General features: G+C 35.1%; 1 protein-coding gene across 4 annotated transcripts; it reads left to right on the top strand.

The window, feature by feature from the left end:
• The first annotated feature begins 29 nt into the window (after nt 1-29).
• LOC127873783 (cell growth regulator with RING finger domain protein 1-like) lies at nt 30-20,299 on the top strand. Of its 4 annotated transcripts, none has more exons than XM_052417770.1 (7): nt 4,850-4,985; nt 5,142-5,352; nt 9,147-9,274; nt 9,578-9,752; nt 13,541-13,694; nt 14,467-14,574; nt 15,926-20,299. In XM_052417770.1, exons 3-7 carry the CDS (start codon nt 9,166-9,168, stop codon nt 16,370-16,372), a joined length of 993 nt encoding a protein of 330 aa, XP_052273730.1. In that variant the 5' UTR covers nt 4,850-4,985; nt 5,142-5,352; nt 9,147-9,165; the 3' UTR covers nt 16,373-20,299. The 4 variants fall into 4 exon arrangements, with proteins under 4 accessions (XP_052273728.1, XP_052273727.1, XP_052273730.1 ...); XM_052417769.1 differs by having other exon boundaries at nt 5,142-5,382; XM_052417768.1 differs by lacking the exons at nt 4,850-4,985; nt 5,142-5,352 and adding an exon at nt 30-116.
• The last annotated feature ends 1,708 nt before the right edge of the window (nt 20,300-22,007 follow it).

The following is a 22,007-nucleotide window of genomic DNA, read 5'->3' as shown; positions in this document are numbered from 1 at the left end:
CACCAATGAGATTTCGTAATGATAAACATCCAATAGCGATGGCGCTTTTGGGTGGGCAGAAGTAGGTCAGACGTTTGCGACACGATTGTCAAGCGTTTGTGGGATGGGAATAAAATGTAAACATGAAAGACGAAATTTCCTTGACCTTAAGTTGGTTCGCCAACTACTCGAACTTTTATTCAATTTTGAGTGTAATTTTGTGCTTTTGTGTCATGGTTGTCTTTATTTTAAGGTATGGTTATAATGGTATAGCAAAAAATTTGTCGAGTACGCATTTTATTTGATTTGACAGCTGTGGTCTATCCGAATAAACCGACAGTGAAACATAAGCTCAGCTGAAAGTTGCAATTCTCCCTTCATTTAGTCTGCCCGAACCATCAAATCGGTCAGGATTTTCATAATATATATTGAGTTATATTTTTAAATGTATGGAGGTTGAAGATTCGTTGTAAATCAAGTAGAAGCTAGTCAACTCGTACCTAAGTCAACACGTACCTTTGGTCAACTCGTACCTGATTTGGTTAACTCGTAGGTACCCGATTTTTGGTCAACATGATCCCTCACTTGTCAACTCGTACCCGATCTGGTCAACACGTACCCTCCTAAAAATTATTAATATATATCAAAGACATGAAATATGTTGTTTTTTAATGTTTTTGACATGAATATAGGTCAGCGTTTTGTTTCCATCTTTAACTAGTACCGAGGAATGGTACCTTTCCCAAAGCCTACCGGAGGCTTCCCAATTTTAGCATCGGACCTTTCCCAATCTCCATACCTACTACTCCCAACGATCCTAGGTGCCCTTCCCAATCGCCAGTGCCTTTTTATGTTCGCTGGAAATATCTTTTGAAATCGTCAAGCCTTTAATTTTCGGCCATTTATTTTCGCCAAACATCATTGCGTAGAAAGTAAACTAAACTTTTCAAAAGGGCGCAACTCTAACTGTTTTGTAAAAGGTGATTGGATTACATAACGACGATTGATAGATTTTTCCAGTGAAATAATTCCATCGTAAAGATCAGTCTTCCTTACATCAATAAACATTCTCAACACTAATTTTTGTTGACATTAAAAAAAAATGTAACCGTATTGAGTTATATGCTCATATTACTTAAGATCTATGCATAGTCAGTTTGTTTTTTTCATTCAAAATCAGGTCCGGTAACAGGACCCATTCCCAATGGGAAAAAGTATATATTTTTCCCCAAAAGGGAGCTAAAAATTCCCAATAGAAGGTTACAAAATAAAAGCAAAAAAAAATTATTTTTTTTTCTCAATATCTTGTTCAACTCCCACCATCCATTTAAGATTAACCTTAGTAAATATAATACTGGACACAAATGTATCCTCAATTTTGAAGCATTTGTTAGCAAAACATCAACAACACTAATTTCCCAATTTTATTCAAAATGCCGCGAATTTTCCCAATCCAAAGGACCCGGCCCCATTCCCAGAATGGTGAAAAAAACCACTGATAGTCTTTTAAGTGCCAAATTTGGACAGAAACTATTTGGATACGGATGTAAACAAATAAAAGTTTAACATAAAATAAAAAATAATGAGACATGTGTTTAAAATACTATAGTTATTTACAACATATACATTAGCATTTTATGGCAGATGATCTAAAGATTTTATTTGATGATTTGAAACAAGAAATATCTTTAAAAAAGATATACGGCGTTGATAGTTCAATGAATGAGATCAAGGATAGCGAATGTCTTTTTTCTGTACAGTTCTTAGCTGCATCACACGCAGTACTGGATGTTACGCGGAGTTTTCGCGGCTTATTTTACATTATTACATATTGCTGGTCATAAACCTATAGATACAAAACAGAAAACCAAAAGAAGAATGGAAGTGAAATTAAAACATACGAGTCAACCGGCCACACGAGGAGTATTCGTATTTATAGGCGCGTTCTTCGAACAAACCTGTTTTAATGGTTTTTCGGGCATTGCTATTCGATTCGATTATTAACAGTATCGATAATCATCGCGCTCATGCTTAATACATTGGTCAATATGGTGGAATAATAATCAAAAATAATATTTATCATTGTATTGTTAAAAACACATTAAGAATCTATATATTTCTGGTCTAAAGAAAAGTCCAGGTCACCTAGTTCACGGATAGCGTATTTATTATATAACTATTATTTTACTGGCCGCGAACTCCGGTGATGACCTGTATATAAACTCTGACATTCATACACTGGCCGCGAAATGACCCGGGTTGAAATGCAATGTATTAAAGTGAGGCCTCGCTTCCACTGCTCTTTATACTTTTACATGTTAACATGTTGACAAGAATATGGAAGTAAGTACTAAATATGAGAACATAGCCTTTAAATATAAACGCGTTGCGCTGGTAATTCTCTGAAAATAAAAGGTGTACGCACAAACTGTATTGATGTCGAGAATTGAGTGTAAAACTGTTCTATCTATCAAGCCTTTTCATTAGAAATAAAATTGTTTCATGCAGTAAAACAGTGTTACAAAGACGCGGATATGTTTCCAATGTTCTGGTGGAATACTCAAATCAGCCAATGGAATAAATGAAGTGTATTCATTCGTACCTAGCCGCGGGAAATTTTATTTGAATTTTATTGGACACTTACAAAGGTCAGGAGAGGTGAAAAGCTGGCTTAAGACAGCTTACGCCGAAAAAAATCAAAACAAAATATAAGACTTACCTTTGAAAATAGTTGTTAAAGCATTCCACTCTAAAAACTCATTTTGGTTATGTGTGGCTATTCTCACTGTCTATTGTTGAAAGATTTCAAACCAGTCCAAGTTCCATTGTTGTTGTTTTTGTTTTTTAAGTTTTTAATTCAACTCGCATAAACATTTCAGGGCTTGTGAGACTTTTAAGGGCTTTAACAAAATTATTAATATGTTTTTATGCAACCTCAGAAATTATGCCTATCACTAGAAGATGATTTTATTCCATTGACAGGCACATTCCTACTGAAGTGTCAATAACACAATTTTCACATGACATGATATAATGACTGTCAAAATATCATCACTAGTAGTTTTTCCGTTAAAACCTATAGCTTAAAATGCTTTGTGGTGCAGAATATAGCCCCTAATGATAGATAAGATGCATTTTAAAGATTCCCAATTCATCAATTTTGTGACTAAAATTTTTCCCAATTCATTGATTTTGCGACTCATTTTTTTCCCCCAATTTTGAAGATTTTACTACTCGAAAAATTCCCAATTGTAGGGGTACAGGTAACTTTCCCCTTTGGGGGAAAAAATGCTGTAGGTTGAAAAAAAAATCTTGCTTTTTATGCTTTTCAATATTGAACATAGCAACTTAATATTTGGAATTCATGTGCATCTCATGGAGCTGCACATTTTGAGTGGTGAAAAAAGTAGGTCAAGGTTATCCTTCAAGGTCAAATGTCAAATAAATGGCGTCTGTCCGTCCGTCCGAAAACTTTTAACATTGGCCATCACTTTTTCAATATTGAAGATAGCAACTTGATATTTGGCATGCATGTGTATCTCATGGTGTTGCACATTTTGAAAGGTGAAAGGTCATGGTCATCCTTCAAGGTAAAAGGTCAAATATATGGCATATGTCTGTCCTTCCGAAAACTTTAACTTTTGCCATAACTTTTTTATGCCCCTGAAGGGTGGCATATAGTTTTTGAACTGTCTGTCTGTCTGTTCGTCAGTCAGTCTATCCGTCTGTCTGTCCGTCTGCCTGAAACTTTAACATTGCCCATAACTGTTGCAATATTGAAGATAGCAACGTGATATTTGGCATGCATGTGTATTTCATGGAGCTGCACATTTTGAGTGGTGAATGGTTAAGGTTATGGTTCAAGGTCAAAGGTCAAATTTTGCAATATTGAAGATAGTAACTTGATATTTGGCATGCATGTGTATCTCATGGAGCTGCACATTTTGAGTGGTGAAAGGTCAAGGTTATCCGTCAAGGTCAAAGGTCAAATTTTGCAATATTGAAGATAGCAACTTGATATTTGGCATTCATGCATATCTCATGGAGCTGCACATTTGAGTGGTAAAAGTCAAGGTCATCCTTCAAAGTCAAGGTCAAAGGTCAAAGTTTGAAATATTGAAAATAGCAACTCGATATATGGCATGCATAGCTACTCAATATTTGGCATGCATGCGTATCTCATGGAGCTGCACATTTTGAGTGGTGAAAGGTCAAGGTCATCCTTCAAGGTCAAGGTCAAAAGTAAAATTTTGCAATATTGAAGATAGCAACTCCATATTTGGCATGCATGCGTATCTCATGGAGCTGCACATTTTGAGTGGTGAAAAGTCAAGGTCATCCTTCAAGGTCAAAGGTAAAATATATGGCTTCAAAGGGGCTCAGTAGGGGGCATTGTGTTTTACGAACACAGCTCTTGTTTGTGATTTTTTTTCAAAAGTAGACAAGTTCATTATTATTCACACATTTATAATTATAAACGACATGTTTGTCTTGCCTATTACTTACATGTGCTGTAATTTTCGGCGTTTTATTTGATTACATGTTGACTAATAACACCTTTATGACAACAGGACCGTCGGCGAATTGTGAAACAAATTGTTTGTCGTGCATCTAAAATGACACGTGCCGTAGTTGTTGGCATTTTCTTTGATGACGCGTTTAATTGAAAACACCGCATGAAGACATAACTAATTAAAGATATGATCCACTTTGAAGTAAAATATTAATTTTAATTAACGGTTTTCTAATTACAGTTAATCACAATTAATTATCTTATTATTTGACTATCTTTTATAATGTTTTTTAATTTAACAGAACTTAAAAGACTTTAAATGATAATTAAATTTTGCCTTTATTTGGTACCTAAATGAGTATGTTTTTCTCACTTTTATACATTTTGCTACTCATGGAGTATGTTCGTCGAACTTGGATCGAGTCGGATGTGTGGCCTGTGCACAGTTGGTCTGTGTACGGATGCTCTGTCCGTACAAAGAATGCTGTTAAAGGTAAATATAAATGTCAAGTATTTTATTGTTAATGATTAAATTCAATACAAAATTACAGCAGATTTTGAATTAACAGATGGATATAAACTGACGTTGTAAAATATAAGAGATGAATCCGTCATTGCGCAACCAACCAGCTTCAATTACTATTTTCAGGGTGGCACCAACACCTCAACCAAAAGGCCAACAACAGCTGCCGCCGTTCTGGCGAAGCTACTGCATGATGAGGCCGTCACCGCTGCCAGAAACGCGGAGCTCAAGTCTGATCTGAAACTCGTCCGATATCAGAGAGCCAGATACGCAACTTGTCAGGGGAAGACTTTCGCCCTGTGGATGCGCCACAGAGAGGCCAACCTCACCTCCACAGGTCTGCTTCAGCTGCCTGTATTAGCCAGTTGTGAGTGTTATGTACAGACCCCGAGTAATTAGACAATGTGATAGCAGTTGTTTGTGTTGAACTGTGTGAACAAGTTTGTGTTCTTATATAAAAAAGTATAATATATGTGTGAAATAAAATCTTATTATTTTATGAAAGAATGCTAAAACATCTAAATACTAGTTAAATCCGTTTGTTTTTACACAATAATCTAAATCTTTTTAAATTGATTGGTTAGTCTGTATGGATTCAACGGTGTTTTTAGCTCACCTGAGCACAACGCTCTCATGGTTAGCTTTTGTGATCGCCTTTTGTCTGTTGTCCGTTGTGCGGCGTCAACATTTGCCTTGTTAACTCTCTAGAGGCCACATGTATTGTCAAATCTTCATGAAATTTGGTCAGAAGATTGGTTTCAATGATATCTTGGATGAGTTCGAAAATGGTTACGTTTGCTTGAAAAACATGGCTGGCAAGGGGCAGGGCATTTTTCCTTAAATGGCTATATATGGCTATAGTAAAATCTTGTTAACACTTTAGAGGCCACATTTATTGTCTGATCTTTATAAAACTTAGTCAGAAGATTCATCCCAATAATATCTTGGACGAGTTTGAAAATGATGCCGGTTGGTTGAAAAACATGGCCGCCAGGGAGCGTGGCATTTTTCCTTATATGGCTATAGTAAAACCTTGTTAACACTCTAGAGGCCACATTTATTTTCAGATCTTCATGAAACTTGCTCAGAAGATTTGTCCCACTGATATCTTGGATGAGTTAAAAAATGGTAACCTTTGCTTGAAAAACATGGCTGCCAAGGGGCGGGGGATTTTTCCTAATATGGCTATATTTGGCTATAGTAAAATCTTGTTAACACTCTAGAGGCCACATTTATTGTCAAATCTTCATGAAACTTGGTCAGAAGATTCATCCCAATAATATCTTGGACGAGTTCGAAAATGATGCCAGTTGGTTGAAAAACATGGCCGCCAGGGGGCGGGGCATTTTTCCTAATATGGCTATAGTAAAACCTTGTTAACACTCTAGAGGCCACATTTATGGTCCAATCTTGATGTTATATGGTCAGAAGATTTGTCTTAATAATATCTTGGATAAGTTCGAAAATGGTTACGTTTGCTTGAAAAACATGGCTGCCAAGGGGCGGGGCATTTTTCCTAATATGGCTATATGATAAGGCTATAGTTAAATCTTGTTAACACTCTAGAGGCCACATTGATAGTCCGATCTTCATGAAACTCGGTCAGAAGATTCATCCCAATAATATCTTGGACGAGTTGAAAAATGATGCCGGTTGGTTGAAAAACATGGCCACCACGGGGGCGGATCTATTTTCCTAATATGGCTATAGTAAAACCTTGTTAACACTCTAGAGGTCACATTTATTTTCCGATCATCATGAAACTTGGTCAGAAGATTTGTCCCAATGATATCTTGGATGAGTTCGAAAATGGTTTTGGTTGCTTTAAAAACATGGCCACCAGGGGCCGGGCATTTTTCTTTATATGGCTATACATGTATATTGCTATAGTAAAACCTTGTTAACACTCTAGAGGCCACATTTATTGTCCAATCTTCATGAAACTCGGTCAGAAGATTGGTCTCAATGATATCTTGGATGAGTTCGAAAATAATTATGTTTGCTTGAAAAAAATGGCTTCCAAGGGGCGGGGCATTTTTCTCTTATATGGCTATAGTAAAATCTTGTTAACACTCTAGAGGCCACATTTACAGTCCCATCTTCATGAAACTCGGTCAGAAGATTCATCCCGATAATATCTTGGATGAGTTAAAAAATGATGCCGGTTGGTTGAAAAACATGGCTGCCAGGGGGCGGGGCATTTTTCCTTATATGGCTATAGTAAAACCTTGTTAACACTCTAGAGGCCACATTTATTTTCCAATCTTCGTGAAACTTGGTCAGAAGATTTGTCCCAATAATATCTTGTTATCTCAGGTGAGCGACTTTTGGCCTTTCAGGCCCTCTTGTTTATTTTTACACATGTGCAGATTAAATCAATTTAGATATTAACGACCTGCGTCAAGGAATGTGTTAATCAACATCTAACAAAGGTGCAGATTAGGTAAATTACGATATTAACGACCCGTGTCACGTTGGTGTTAATAAGTATTTTAGGTGTTGATTAATTGATTAAACATGGACTACTCAATTTTCAGACAAACCATAATTTGATGCAAAATTTGTTAATATATAAGTATTTTGTATGTATTTTGTGTGTTATGTTTTACTAGAATTTAATAATGAAAAATAAATCATAACGTTACTGGCGGTTTTTGTTTTCATTTTAGTTAATGTAATCTTACTTAATCCTAAAGACAACCTGTTATGTTAGTCTATGCCAAAATATAACTTTATTGGTCAACTCGTAGCTGCAATAAACATAAAAACATCTAAAGTATGCAACCACTGGTCATCGCAATATTTTTTTCATAAAGAACAAAAATTAAATAGGTACAAGTTGACCAATCTGAAAGATGACCAAACTACGAGTTAACCAAGTCGGGTAGGAATTGACTAGGATACGCTTCGACTTAGGTACGAGTTGACTCACATTTAATCAAGTAGTCTAGCAATTTATATATGAGTATCTAGTAAGGAAAAGTTTACCTGGTTATGAACAGACAGCCGCCAGAACACTATAATTAATCGGTACCATCACAGCAATCCAGGGTGTTGGTTCTTAATAACAAACACTATATACTCCTTAAATTTACGTTTAAACATAATGCCAGGTACTCTGTACTACTGAAACCCTTTAGAATTATCAAAACTTATAAACAGGGCACAAAGTATGTTAGTTCCCTATTGCAGGGATCTTCTGTTATACATCACACATAAAATAATATTGTGAGAATGCTGTGCTCTCAGTCTGGTTCTTGCTGGACTCATTCCTATTTATTATTGATTTACTCATCACATAAGTTTGCAGTTAACAATGAATAATGTCATTATTATTGACTTTCATTAAATAGTTTTGATATATCATGAAAAAGATTTAGCATGAAATTGAACTTTTCTTCTCATTTAAGTAATTACAAAAGTATGGTAACATAATAACATATTTTTAGGGAGGCTGTTTTCGGAGAAAACCCAAGCTATTGTCATAGCCAGCTCGTCCGACGTCCACCGTCCACCGTAGACGTCGTGCTAAAACCTTAACATTGGCTCTAAAATAAAAGTGCTTCCACCTACAACTTTGAAACTTCATATGTAGTTGCACCTTGATTAGTTCTACATGCCACACCCATTTTTGGGTCACTAGGTCAAAGGTCAAGGTCACTGTGACCTCTAAAAAAAAAATATTCTGACAAGCTTTTGCAGCCGAGTGTGCAACCCGTTATGCGGTGCTCTTGTTATAAAGACATTATTATTTAACACTGTTTAAATTTTAATTATCTGTAAAAATATATATAAATACAATATGTTTTTGCAAATTTTATTTGTTAACATGCTGTGTTTTTTCCAGCACCAAGTATCTTTTGGCCGAATTTTGCGCTAAAATGAAGCCCGATTCCCAATGTCAAAAAATATAGATTTTCCCTAAATGACAGCAAAAAATTCTGATTGGAAAGTTTCCAAAAAATATAAATAAATAAAGAGTCGGGCACACGTTAGTCTGTTTCTTGGGAAGAACCAGTACTTGAATGCTACCTGAATATGTATTGAACCAAAATCCTCATGATTGCAAGGCAGACACAATAATGTCCAAACCAATGCACAATTGACATTTTATAATCATTCTGATTCCAGACTGAATGGCGAGCACTTTATGAGCAGCAGTGCAACACATTACAACGTTGTGCAAGAGAAACAGATGTCTGTGCTCCACAATCCGTTTTCTGTGCAAATCAACCAGAAAGAGATATCGTCGTTATCTGGTCAGATTTTTGCACAATTTTGGCGGATAATTTGAAGATTTCACGAATAAAAAATTTATAGAGATAACTTTGTATTTCAATATACATTTTTTGCATGTTTGCATTTACAATAGTATTTAAAAAGCTTTTTAAAAGCTATTTATATGTGAAAGTACTCATAGAGTACCTGTCCTGGCACTTTAAGACAAAATGACCAAGGGTCCAACACGCTAAGCATGATATTTGGCTGAAATAAAATGAGTATTTTTACCATTCCTGATGATTTCTTAATGTAATATGTTTTGTTTCTAATTTCTATAACAGCGGGTCTCCACATCGCTGTGTCCGTCTCCACTGAGACCAAGGTTGCAGTGTTTTGGGGTGTCAATATCCAGGCCTTCCAACTAGAGCTGAACCGTCCTGCTGGCAAGATAGCCTCGCGTCTTCAGTCAGGGGAAACATTTGAGGGACATTTTGTTCACAAAGAAGGAGCTGAAATGTATGAAAATATTCCTGTTAAGATCTTCCATTCAGGGTTGCCACTTAACTTGAAAAGTCAGGGAAATTTGATTTTTTTTCAAGGTCAGTGAAGTCAGGGAATTTAAAAAAATGGTCAGTGAAAAATGAAATTTCAGAAAAGTCAGGGAAAAATAAAATTTTGGTTCAATTCATAAGATATTTAGTGGTTCTGGCAGTCTTAAGATATCATTTGTTTTTGTAGATTCACCAGTATATTTTTATGCTCCCTGTAGGGTCACATATAGCAGTTGAACTGTCCGTCAGTCAGTCTGTCCGTCGGTCCGAAAACTTTAACATTGGCCATAACTTTTGAAATATTGAAGATAGCAACTTGATATTTGGCATGCATGTGTATCGCATGGAGCTGGACATTTTGAGTGGTGAAAGGTCAAGGTCATCCTTCAAGGTAAAAAAAAACAAATCCAAGGAAGGTAATACATTTTAAAGAGAGATAATTTATATTTATCATTTGGCAGTTACAGATCATTTTCACAATAGAAGTAATATTTGTATTATATTAGGGGGCATAGTGTTTCTGACAAACACATCTCTTGTTTATTTGAAATGTTTTGACTATTTCTATGTACATAAAACATTAACCATTGTAAAGTATGTTCAAAAATGTAAATTTATCTATTTTTTTTATCTTTGATTTATTTTTGTATCCTGAAAGGCTTTGCAATCCTTGACCCCAGAGCTGATTCATTAGAGATGACAGCATGAAAGAGCTATACTAACTTTGCTTATTTATTTCAGTTATCAAGATGACCTGCTTCAGCTCCTAACTGCATGATTTTCCTGAATTAACCTACCATATATCACAGATCACTAATTGTTTTTCTCTTCTAATTTTAGATTTAATATAAAATGTACACATAGATAGACATATTACCAGCATGAGTAAACAGACATTATTTAATGATTGTTGGCTCAAAGACCCTGAATTTTCATCATGGGTTGGTTGGCAAAAACTCTAAAAGTGAAAACAAAGCAAGCTGTCTTATATGTGGTGGTGGTTCCTTTATGCTAGGAAACATGGGAAAACAAGCAACTACTGTATTGCCATTACTAACATCACATGTATCTACCTATAGAAGTATGTTTTGTTCATAAATTTTGAGACATAATCATATTATGTGGTGGTTGTACAAGCATAACTTTTTTATCTTTGGTTTTGTGGTATTTACCATGATATAGCCTTGCATCATGCATAGTTTAGTGTGCACATAGTACTGCTTTGTTATTTGTTAAATATTTTATGTTGAAGAATAAAATAAACATTAAATGGGTGGATTTGGTTGGCTGTATGGGGAGAAGGAGGCCAAATATGTCGCAAAATTAGTCAGTGAAAACCAAGATTTGGTCAGGGAAAAGTCAGGGAAAAGTCAGGGAATTTTATCTCATCAAATTGGTGGCAACCCTGCCAATGGTTGTAGAAAACTTTCAAATTTACTTTGTCTGTACTTGCTATAAACTTATAAAGATTTGGCAGTAAAACTTGTATCTGTGTAATATTTTTATGCCCCCAAAGGAGGGCATTTAGTGATCGGACTGTCCGTCCAGTGTCCTTCCGTCACACTTTGCATTAAGTTTTGCATTTAGGTTTCAAAAGATGCTCATAACTTCTATGTCCCTTCTCATAGCAACTTGATATTTGGCATGCATGTGTATCTCATGGAGCTGCACATTTTGATTGGTGAAAGGTCAAGGTCATCCTCCAAGGTCAAAGGTAAAAAACATGTATTAAAGCGGCGCAGTAGGGGGCATTGTGTTTCTGACAAACACATCTCTTGTTTTTATCTGATACAGTAGTTTAACACTAGAACAGGTTCTTGTACTGCAGGCTCTATTTAATTTAAATTGCAATTTGAATTTTGTGTTACCTTTTACCAAACTGAGCAAGTAGTGCTTATGGGGAGCTTTAAGATATTGTGTTGTTTGTCGTCAATCAGTCTGTTCATGTGTCTGTCCATCCTTTATCTATTTTTTCTTATAATGACTTATTCTCCTGAACAGCGGTCCAGATTTTAATAAAACTTCCAAGGAATGATCCTTGGTTTCCCCTTCTTTCAAAGTTGTTCATATTGTTCCGGTCCATTGAATTGAAGAGAAAAAAGTTCAGGGCTCTTATTATACGCCCGGTTTTAAAAACGGGACGTATTATAGTTTCACCCTTGGCGGGCGGCGTCCATAGCAGTGTACGCTCTCTAATTCAAATAGTTTTCAACGGATCTTCACCAAAATTGGTCAGAAGTTGTGTCTAGATGATATGTAGGTCAGGTTGAAATATGGGTCATGCCGGGTCTAAAACTAGGTCACAAGGTTACTTAGTGCTTTTCAAGCATTGAGCATGGTGTCTGCTCTCTAATTGAAGTAGTTTTCATCTGATATTCACCTAATTTGGTCAGAATTTGTGTCTAGATGATATGTAGGTCAAGTTAAAATATGGGTCATGCAGGGTCAAAAACGAGGTCATGAGGTCACTTAGTGCATTTCAAGCATTTAGCATGGTATCCGCTCTCTAATTGAAGTAGTTTTCATCCGATCTTCACCTTATTTGGTCAGAAGCTGTGTCTAGATGATATGTAGGTCAAGTTAAAATATGGGTCATGCAGGGTCAAAAAGGAGGTCATGAGGTCACTTAGTGCATTTCAAGCACAAAGCATGGTGTCCGCTCTCTAATTGAAGTAGTTTTCATCAGATCTTCACTTAATTTGGTCAGAAGTTGTGTCTAGATAATTTGTAGGTCAAGTTTAAATATGGGTCATGCCGGGTCTAAAACGAGGTCACGATGTCACTTAGTGCATTTCAAGCATATAGTATGGTGTCTGCTCTCTAATTGAAGTAGTTTTCATCTGATCTTCACCGAATATAGTCAGATGTTACGTCTAAATGATATCTAGGTCAAGTTCAAATATGGGTCATGCCAGGTCATTTACTAGGTCTCGAGGTCACTTAGTGCATTTCAAGCATTGAGCATGGTGTCCAAAGCCTTTGAACGGGCGTATCTTGTGACAGTTTGGCACTCTTGTATTTGGTTTGTAATGTCATTTTGTAGTTCTCTACTGAGTGTGTTGAAATCATGCCTCTTTGATCAAAATTTTCTATGTGCAAGGGGTCACATGATTTACACAGACATAAATAGCAAATTGTTTTAAATATCTTCCTTTGTGACACTGGAAGGGTCAGTGATTTAATACTTTTTGTGTAACGATGATGATGGTCTTCAAATAATCCATTTTTGGTAAAAAATGGCACTTCCTGCTGGTATTCTTGGTTTCCTAATATGTTTGTTTTTGTATATACTACTCAAAATTTGCTAAGGATCACTTTTTATTTTCACATTATCTTCAATTTAATTTACTTTAAATGGTTATTTTGCAGGATTTGATATTATAATGTGTTTTTGTACTTTGGTCTTCTATTAGGTTTGTTCAAATCATACCCCTGGGTTCAAAATTAGCCCCAAAATAAGGGTAACTTTTTATTTGAAGTTATTTTTGTATAATTATGTGTATAGTTAACACTTAAATTTGCTTAATATTGTCATAGACCACAGAGTAAAAAAAACAACTAGTGAATACTTGAACATCACAAAATCTACACATAACAAGTGAGTTTCTGTATGTCTCAGGTGAGAGACAAAGGGCCTTAAGGCCTCTTGTTTATGAGAATTTTCATGGAAACCATTATTGCCTGGGCTCAATCATGGAGCTCTGTAAGAAAAAATGGTTAACATATCGCCAACGTTTCTTAACATCATCTTAGCTTAGCCCCAGCTGATGATGTGGTTCAGTGGCACCTGATTTGTCCCAGTGAGTTAGTAGAGGACCGCCTGGGGGAGTCCCCAAGATCTATGTACCCAGCAGTCATTGTCATGTTGCGAGAGGACACAGACATTCCACAGAATACCACAGCCATTGTGAGTGCTTAACTTTTAAACCTATTGACACTCAGATATGCACTTTGACACATTGGTCCGTTAGAAAATCTTATGCAATAAAGACCTCTTTTACTGGATTCATGTGCAAAAGGCTTCATTTCTTAAAGCAGCAAACAGCATAAAATCTGAGCTGTGACAGAGGGCGAGTTACTTGTAGGCTTTTCTGGTTTAATGCGGGTTGTGCTGATTCAGTAGAGAATTTCATGCATACAGGAAAATACTTTTTGTATTCTTTTTACATTTTGATCCTTTTTAGAATTTGTCAAGAGTAATTAATTGTTGGTTTTGTATAAAGTCAGCCAGATTAAAGTAATATAAATGTGTTGTTTCTTTAATCCCATTATCATTATTTGTAAATCATGTCTGTTTGTCTGTCTGTCATCATATTTAAGTCACACAGCATTTGATTGGATGAATTTTTTACTATGTTTAAAGTTTAAATCATTGAAACTCCATTACTGATTGAAATGTTCATAGTTTAACACTGGATTCATAAAGTACACATATGTTGTGGCACTTGACTATAATCCACTTGTGATCCATCTGACTTGACCTAACATATGCTTGCATACAATCTGAAGTAAAGTTTTCTTAAGAAGTGTTGTTTATACAAAACCTCTGGTGACATAATTGCATAAATTCAAGATCACTGTGGTATATTGGAAATATACTGAGTCAAGAATGTACATGCATCTTAAACTATGACCAATCCTATGAGGATTATGCCTACTGACCCCTGGCTGTATTCCAGATGCTGCAGCTCACCGTGATACATCTCAAGGACTCCCTGTGCAGTCTGGACTCACATATTGTGTACCAGTTTGTGAAAACAAACCAGAATGGCATCATCAGCTTGCAGGTACTAGTAGGGGCTAATAGGGAAACGCCAGGAGCAATATTGCAGTCCCCCCTCCCACACCTTTGCACCTCTGGCCTCTTTGCATACATAGTGTTTGCATATACACATTGAGATCTATGTTTAATTTTAAAAATATTTATTCACAGATAAATAAAGAATATGCTTCAAAACTTTAATCTAGAGCATAAAAAGCCCAGCTAAATATAATTGATTTAAATGCTACCAAGCAAGTATGGATTATTAGTTACACAGTTAGTAACTGATGGTGTATGGGATATACACCCTCAGTAATTTCATACCATACAAGAGCGAAGCTCGAGCATGGTATGAAAGTACAAAGGGTGTATATCCCATACACGATCAGTTTCTAACTGTGTAACGATTATATTTTAACCGACTACTCAATTACTCTGGGTCTATGGTAATTCATACCTGTCAAGTCTCACGGTTTCGCCGTGAGTCTCACTTTTTTTTGGCATGCAATAATGGTCTCACGCTGACTTAGTTAATTCTCACGCATTTCTTCAAAAACAACAAAATAAAAAAAGTCATGTTTGGATTTCACAAAATGTCATATAATTACTACTGAGACGGGCGGGCTGTTTTAGTGGTTTCTAACCTTAATACCACGTCACCGGTGTCTATGTAAACAAAAAATCGGCTGCAAAATGTCAGCATGTTTTTGAGTGTCAGCATATAAGTATATGTGTTTCATTAAAAATGACATGTTCTGTCTTTCTTCATTATATTTTTCACTGAAATATTTTTTTAGATGGTAACTTTTCAAGCAAAAAAGGGCTAATTTTAGAAAAAAAAGTCTTAATTTTGCTCAAGAAATAGCCCCAAAACGCACCACAGTCAATCTAGGATCCACAAAATTTAAGGGGGGGGATCTCACTCTCAGCCACTCTTAAGACCCTTGACAGGTATGGAAATTACTCGGAGTGTCTGAAAAATACACCATGGGCACGTGACCGATCTAAGCCAATTGGATAAGATCATTTTTGTAGGAGGTGAGATATTTTTCTATAACCTCCCTTTGTTATTCTGTTAACTAAAAAACAACATTTTTGAGTTTTTATGACCCTGTAAGGGTGGCATATAGCAGTTGAACTGTCTGTCAGTCTGTGCGTCAGTCCAAAAACTTTAACATTGCCCATAACTTTTGCAATATTGAAGATAGCAACTTGATATTTGGCATGCATGCGTATCTCATGGAGCTGAACATTTTGAGTGGTGAAAGGTCAAGGTCATCCTTCAAGGTCAAAGGTCAAATATATGGCTTCAAAGCGGCGAAGTAGGGGGCATTGTGTTTCTGACAAACACATCTCTTGTTTATTTTATTTTGCAGCCTATCTTTGTAAGCCATGATGAAGAGACAAACATTCCTGCTGACAATCAGACTTTGTCTTCTGAAATTTCTCCCAAAGATGGCAATGAAACAGACCTACAAGAAAATCTGAACATACACTCAGAAGACTGTAAGGGCCATCAACAAAACAATGATGATTATCAACAATCTGACGAAAGCTGTGATATACGTGGATGCTGCTGTGTTTGTCAGACTTTACCAGTGTTTTACACGCTGTTACCATGCCGACATGCCTGTGTGTGCAGGTCATGTGTCAAGCTTCTAGACAGGTGCCCCATTTGCAGGGGGTATATCGACTCATACTTCAGAGTGGCTGGGAGAAATAGTGCTTCCGAAACTGAGCTTCAAAGTAACCAGGAGGAAAATAACATGACACGCTGGCAGGCTTTTAATAACTGGTTCAATGACATGTTTGGCTTTGCATGATCTACCCGTGCTCGGTGTTTTAGATTCAATTGATTGGGTCAATGATATTCTGCATTTTATGCTTTTAATAGTTGCATCATTTTATTCTTTTAAAATGTCTTTAGATTTTTGTTATTAAAAGTCATTTCATTTTGGTGTGCATCTATTTTAACAAAAATGACCATATTGGAATAGCCAAGGCGGGAGGTGGGAAATATTTGTCATAACTTTCCATAAGTGATCTGTTGGATGAGACGATCTTGTGTGCAAAAAACATATCCCTAGGTCAGTGTCACAATTCAAGGTCATGTGTCAGATTTAAGAAATTTGTACTTGACACTTTTTCTGGAGCACAACTTTGTCCAGCATTAATGGATTTTCAGATTACTTGCCATCAAGTGATCAGAATGATGACACAGATTGTAAGGGGCGTAAAACAGGTCACTAGGTCTCAAGTTAATGTCACATGTCAAGGTCAAAGGTCAAAACAAAGTCTTGAGCAAGTAAGAATGTGTTCTAACTGTGCAGTGTTCTAACTGTGCAGTCTCTACAAGCATACCTTTTGGAATACACTTTAACCAAATCCCTGTGTAAAAGGTCAATGTCAAAATTGAAGGTCAACGGTAAAATAAGAGATATCAATTTTGTCAAATCTTGACCAAAATTGTTGGTTAACTAGCGAGCGTAGCTTTGTAACAAGGACACTCTTGTTTGGTTTATTTTTCTTTAATCTAATTTGTTTTGAAAGGAGGTTTTTAGCAAAATTATTCTTTCATTTTATGGAAAATGATTTGTAACATGTTAAAGAAAGATGGAATAATATATAAAATAATATTGTTTTGCCATTTTTAGTTGCAGTAAATAATTACATGTATAAACATGCAAATTTTCAAGTGAAAAATAAAACAGTGATTGCTATTTTTTCAAGCATTGAATTACATGTATAAGTAAGTTATACGTGTAACTAGTTTAATTGTTGCCAAAAAACATAATATAAGAGTAATGTTTTTCCATTTAGAGATGTGCAATATTCACCATGAACCTCTTACAAATATTGTTTAGTTCATTCCATTTTAAATGTTCTTACGGTATGTTATTCTGAAATTATACTCTGTTTGCACCAAGCACTTTCAAACATAAACATATTTAATTGTATTTTTTTTATAAACATAATAGCTCTTAGTTGAATGGACGTCTTTTTCTTTTATATGAGCTGATGCCATTTTAGCAAATTGTTTTTCATTTTTGGTGAACTGGGGCTTTAAATATCAAAGGGAGAGAACCACAGCTTCAGGCTGAGAGCACAGTAGTTGTCTTAAAATGTTTGAGTAATTTCAAGCAGGAATCTGTAGATTTTTCTAGAACAGTTGATTTATTCGGCTATTTTGGTTGCATAACATTATTAAAGCGATCACAATTAAGTAGAGCACAGTAAACTTGATTTACTATAAAAGATTCACAAAGAATTTATGCCCACACTTTTCAACATAAACTGACAACTGGCAATTACTGACAGCTTACAGAGTGCATAAATATTTCTGACATAACTCTGGAGTCGACACTTGACAGTAGATGGTCTCTTTAACAGTTTAGTAAATTAGAGTTTAAACCTGTCGGTTGGTTTGTCCATTAATTGGTAGCATGTGTTGTTCATTATACATGTAGGTTGAATGTCCTACTTTGGATGTGTTTACTGTTATAAATTATTGTAAATCACATCACACTACAGAATTGATTCTATTTTAGCTCTCCTGAGCACAATGTGCTCATGGTGAACTTTTTGTCTGCCCTGCATCGTGCGGCGTCAACATTTGACTTGTTAACACTCTAGAGGCCACATTTATTGTCTGATCTTCATGAAATTTGGTCAGAAGATTTTTCCCATTGATATCTTGGACGAGTTCAAAAATGTTCCAGATGGTTGAAAAACATGGCCAACAGGAGATGGGGCATTTTTCCTCATATAGCTATAGTTAAACCTTGTTTACACTCTAGAGGGCACATTTATTGTCTGATCATCATGAAACTTGGTCAGAAGAATTGTTACAATGATATCATGGACAAGTTTGAAAATGGTTATGGTTGCTTGAAAAACATGGCCACCAGGGGGCGGGGCATTTTGCCTTATATGGCTAAATATGTCTAAAGTAAAACCGTATTAACACTCTAGAGTCCACATTTATTGTCTGATCTTCATGATTGTCTCAATGATATCTTGGACAAGCTTTAAAATAGTTCCAGTTGGGTGAAAAATATGACTGCTGGGGGGAGGGCATTTTTCATTAAATGGCTATAATAAAAACTTGTTAACACTCTTATAGTCAAATTTATAGTCCATTCTTCATGAAACATGGTCAGAAGATTTGTCCTAATGATATATTGGATAAGTTCGAAAATGGTTCCGGTAGCTTGAAAAACATGGCCACCATCGCAGGGAATTAATCCTTAAATGCCTATAGTCAAACCTTGTTAGCACTGTGAAAGTTACATTTATAGTACTGCATGAAGCATGGTCAGAACTTTCGTTCTAATGATATCTTTTGCTGCACAGAACTGGTCAATTCCTCCATATCTCACTTGAGCCACTTTTGGTCTTTCAGGACCTCTTGTGTAAAAAGTACAAATGCTGTGTACCACCTTTTATGAAAAATAAATGTCAGTTATTTAGTCTATGGGAAAACCTGAGCTGGTATTCACTAAACAATTCTTAGACTTAAGACTTAGAATAAAGAAAAGTCTTTAAATTAGAATATTAAAGAATATCTTAAATTTTGAGTCAAACTTAACATTATCCACCTCTATCTACATCATTATTCATGTAGAACTTTTGTAAATGACATAATCATCAGTGGTAGTCTGTAGATATTCAAATGCTGGAAGTACTTTTCTAGGCTCTATTTCTAGGTTCTAAGTCTATTCTTTATTCTTAAGTCTTAGACTGGGTTGGTCAATACGGGCCCTGTATTAATGCTTGTGTAGATAAGGCTGTGCAGTTTTCTCAGGTTTATCTGGAATTGTGCATTCCTTCTAGTCTGGATTTACCTATAGAAATGAATTCCAGACCATTCAGCGAAATATTTCATAAAGGTGTCGTCTGTGACTAGCCTCTGCAAAGGCTAGTCTGGAACCATACTTTTCACACATGCATTTGGCCCAGTCTTTCTAAAGCGTTACAAAATTCTACCGGTATGTATTTCCTTGAATTCTTGCCAAAATGAAGAATATATCGTTTGTTATAGATCTACTTCTTTACCTAATAATTATTTGATTGATTGTTGAATGGCAAAATGTTCTTTAAATTGTTTAAAGATTTTGTTTTGTTTGAAGCCTGTGAATTAATTAATTAGCATTTATTAAGTTTGAATCAGCAACCGGGTTCACGTTCATTTTGATTTGCTCCAAAATTGATAGAATTTCACAATAAACCCAACATCTCTGTAACTTTGATGAGTGTATTTTACTACATTGTGTATCAACGGTGCGAGTTGGTTATGCTTAAAATTGAAGTCTTAAATCAGCATGGCATCACTGGAAACTGGCCATTCAAACTTACACCGCCAGTCATGGCAGTATTAATGACAAACAAGTTTATAGTCAATATTTTTATTCTCATAATGTCTTGTCAACACATAGATAAATGTCTAGAGAAAATGAATGCAGAAAAATGATGACAGGTTGAGCAAGCCAACAGAAATGTAAACACCACTTACACAAACTCACAAACTATAAGCAAACTACCAGAATGAAAACTGAATACTAAAATAATGAAAATGCTTAACTACATACTGTAATGTGACAAAAATCCAAGCATCTATTTTATGTCAAGAATAAATAGGAATTAGTAAGCATTACTGTCCTTCACTTATGTAATGTCTTTCAAAAATTAATTGCGGATTAACAGCTTACATTTAACCATTAATAAATAGGTTTTGGGGTAAATTTCCACAACTATGGTTTAAAAAAGATTTTTCCACAATCATCAAGCCATACAAGACCACAAAATCTAGTAGCTTTTGAAAGAATACATGTACACATAAAGAATCGCACTAATAATGCAATTAGAACAGATATGAATATCAAAGATGTCCTGTTTAACAAAATTAATAAAAAGCTGTATTCCCACTTTATTGCTAAACCTGTTTTATCGATCATCTTCTTGCTAATTAACACACATAATGCTTATATCATTCCTTCCATTGCAACCGTGATTTGAAGATTTTATTGTCAGATAATTGTGATCGTTATGTCAGCTTTACAATCAGGCAAGAATAGAAGTCAGTGACCAAAAGAAGAAAAAAGATGTCTGATAGTGATAGAGTGAGGTAAAGTTTATTGTGTATATACCTGATCTGTTGAAATGTCAACCCACATTTTCAATACATATTATAATATAAAACTATGATGTTTGTTAATAAACATTTTTATACTAGTGTTAATTGGATTTAATCGATTTACCAGGAACAAAAGTGTTGAAAAATAAAATAACGAAAACTTTTCAACACACATGTTACCTCTATGTAAACCAAAAAGTAACATGTCACAGATAAAATCAAATGAGCAAACATTAATGAGACACTCTTTACCCAATAATGTTAATTTTATAAGTGATAACTCTGCATACACACAACATGCAAGCAAAATAAAAGGCTGGAAAGACGACATAAACAAAATAAAACTTGCTAAAATTTGTTACAACTATTTCATTCTACATGTGTTTTTATTTTCTCAAGTAACGAACAACATTCAATATGCATGCACACACAATTTACAGATGATCTTGTTCAAGTTCAACAAAACTGTTTAGTTTTAAGAGTCAAACAATTCATAACAACTGATTCTAAGTCAAAATTATCAAATTCCAAGGCATGCTTAAGGGAAAAGGCAAAAATGCTTAGCTGAATACGCTTACAACCCTTCTAACAACAAGTCAACATGTATAAATTACTTTTTTATGTACATAACCAGTCATAACAACCAAGGGTTTTTACACTGTTTCAAGCCACAGCCAACAATTTTAACATATATGTACAATAACTTGGTAAAAATCTCAAATGTAACAAATCATGACTCAACAACAGTAGCTCAGAATTTCAAAAACTGATGTTTGCTTTCTTTTAAGAAAAAAAATCAATTGTACATGCTATGTATGACACAATATGAAACATAACAATGGTTTATGTGATAATTTTCATTAGTGGTAATACCATAAATACATGAAGACAAACCACACTGCCATTAGTAACTTGTGCAGGAATTTATTATGATAAATACCACTGATAGGATAAAATACCAACACATGCAATTCTGTACAATGCATAAATTCAATTAGTAAAACTGTGTTAACAAAGTGTGAATCTGGGAATGAAGGACCTGTTTTTACATTCTTATGTCATATATTTTTATTTCGAAAAAACTAATGAGGACTCAGTCTGCCAAAATTAAATGTTCAACCTTTTTTAAGAATGGAAACATTCTCTGACAATCATTATGTTTAATTATGACCCCTACAAAACATTGTCAAAATTAATTTTAAGTGAAAAATGCAACTTTTTAGTAAAAACCTAAAAAAATGTATTTTCAAATGTTAAATAACGCAGTCAGAATTAGATAGGTTAAATAACAATAAATACATGTATGAAAACACGTCATTAAGTAA

Source organism: Dreissena polymorpha, chromosome 3 (assembly GCF_020536995.1).
Source record: "Dreissena polymorpha isolate Duluth1 chromosome 3, UMN_Dpol_1.0, whole genome shotgun sequence".
Taxonomy (NCBI): domain Eukaryota; kingdom Metazoa; phylum Mollusca; class Bivalvia; order Myida; family Dreissenidae; genus Dreissena; species Dreissena polymorpha.
The sequence above is the reverse complement of the archived record's forward strand: the minus strand, read 5'-3'. Positions and strand labels throughout refer to the sequence as shown.

Bases quoted from the DNA above. Each gene is read 5' to 3' on its own strand.
- LOC127873783 (XM_052417767.1), top strand. From the start codon at position 123: ATGAAAGACGAAATTTCCTTGACCTTAAGTTGGTTCGCCAACTACTCG. The intron at 9,275-9,577 runs GTCAGATTTTTG...TTTCTATAACAG, and splicing joins AGAGATATCGTCGTTATCTG to CGGGTCTCCACATCGCTGTG. The intron at 14,575-15,925 runs GTACTAGTAGGG...TTTATTTTGCAG, and splicing joins ATGGCATCATCAGCTTGCAG to CCTATCTTTGTAAGCCATGA.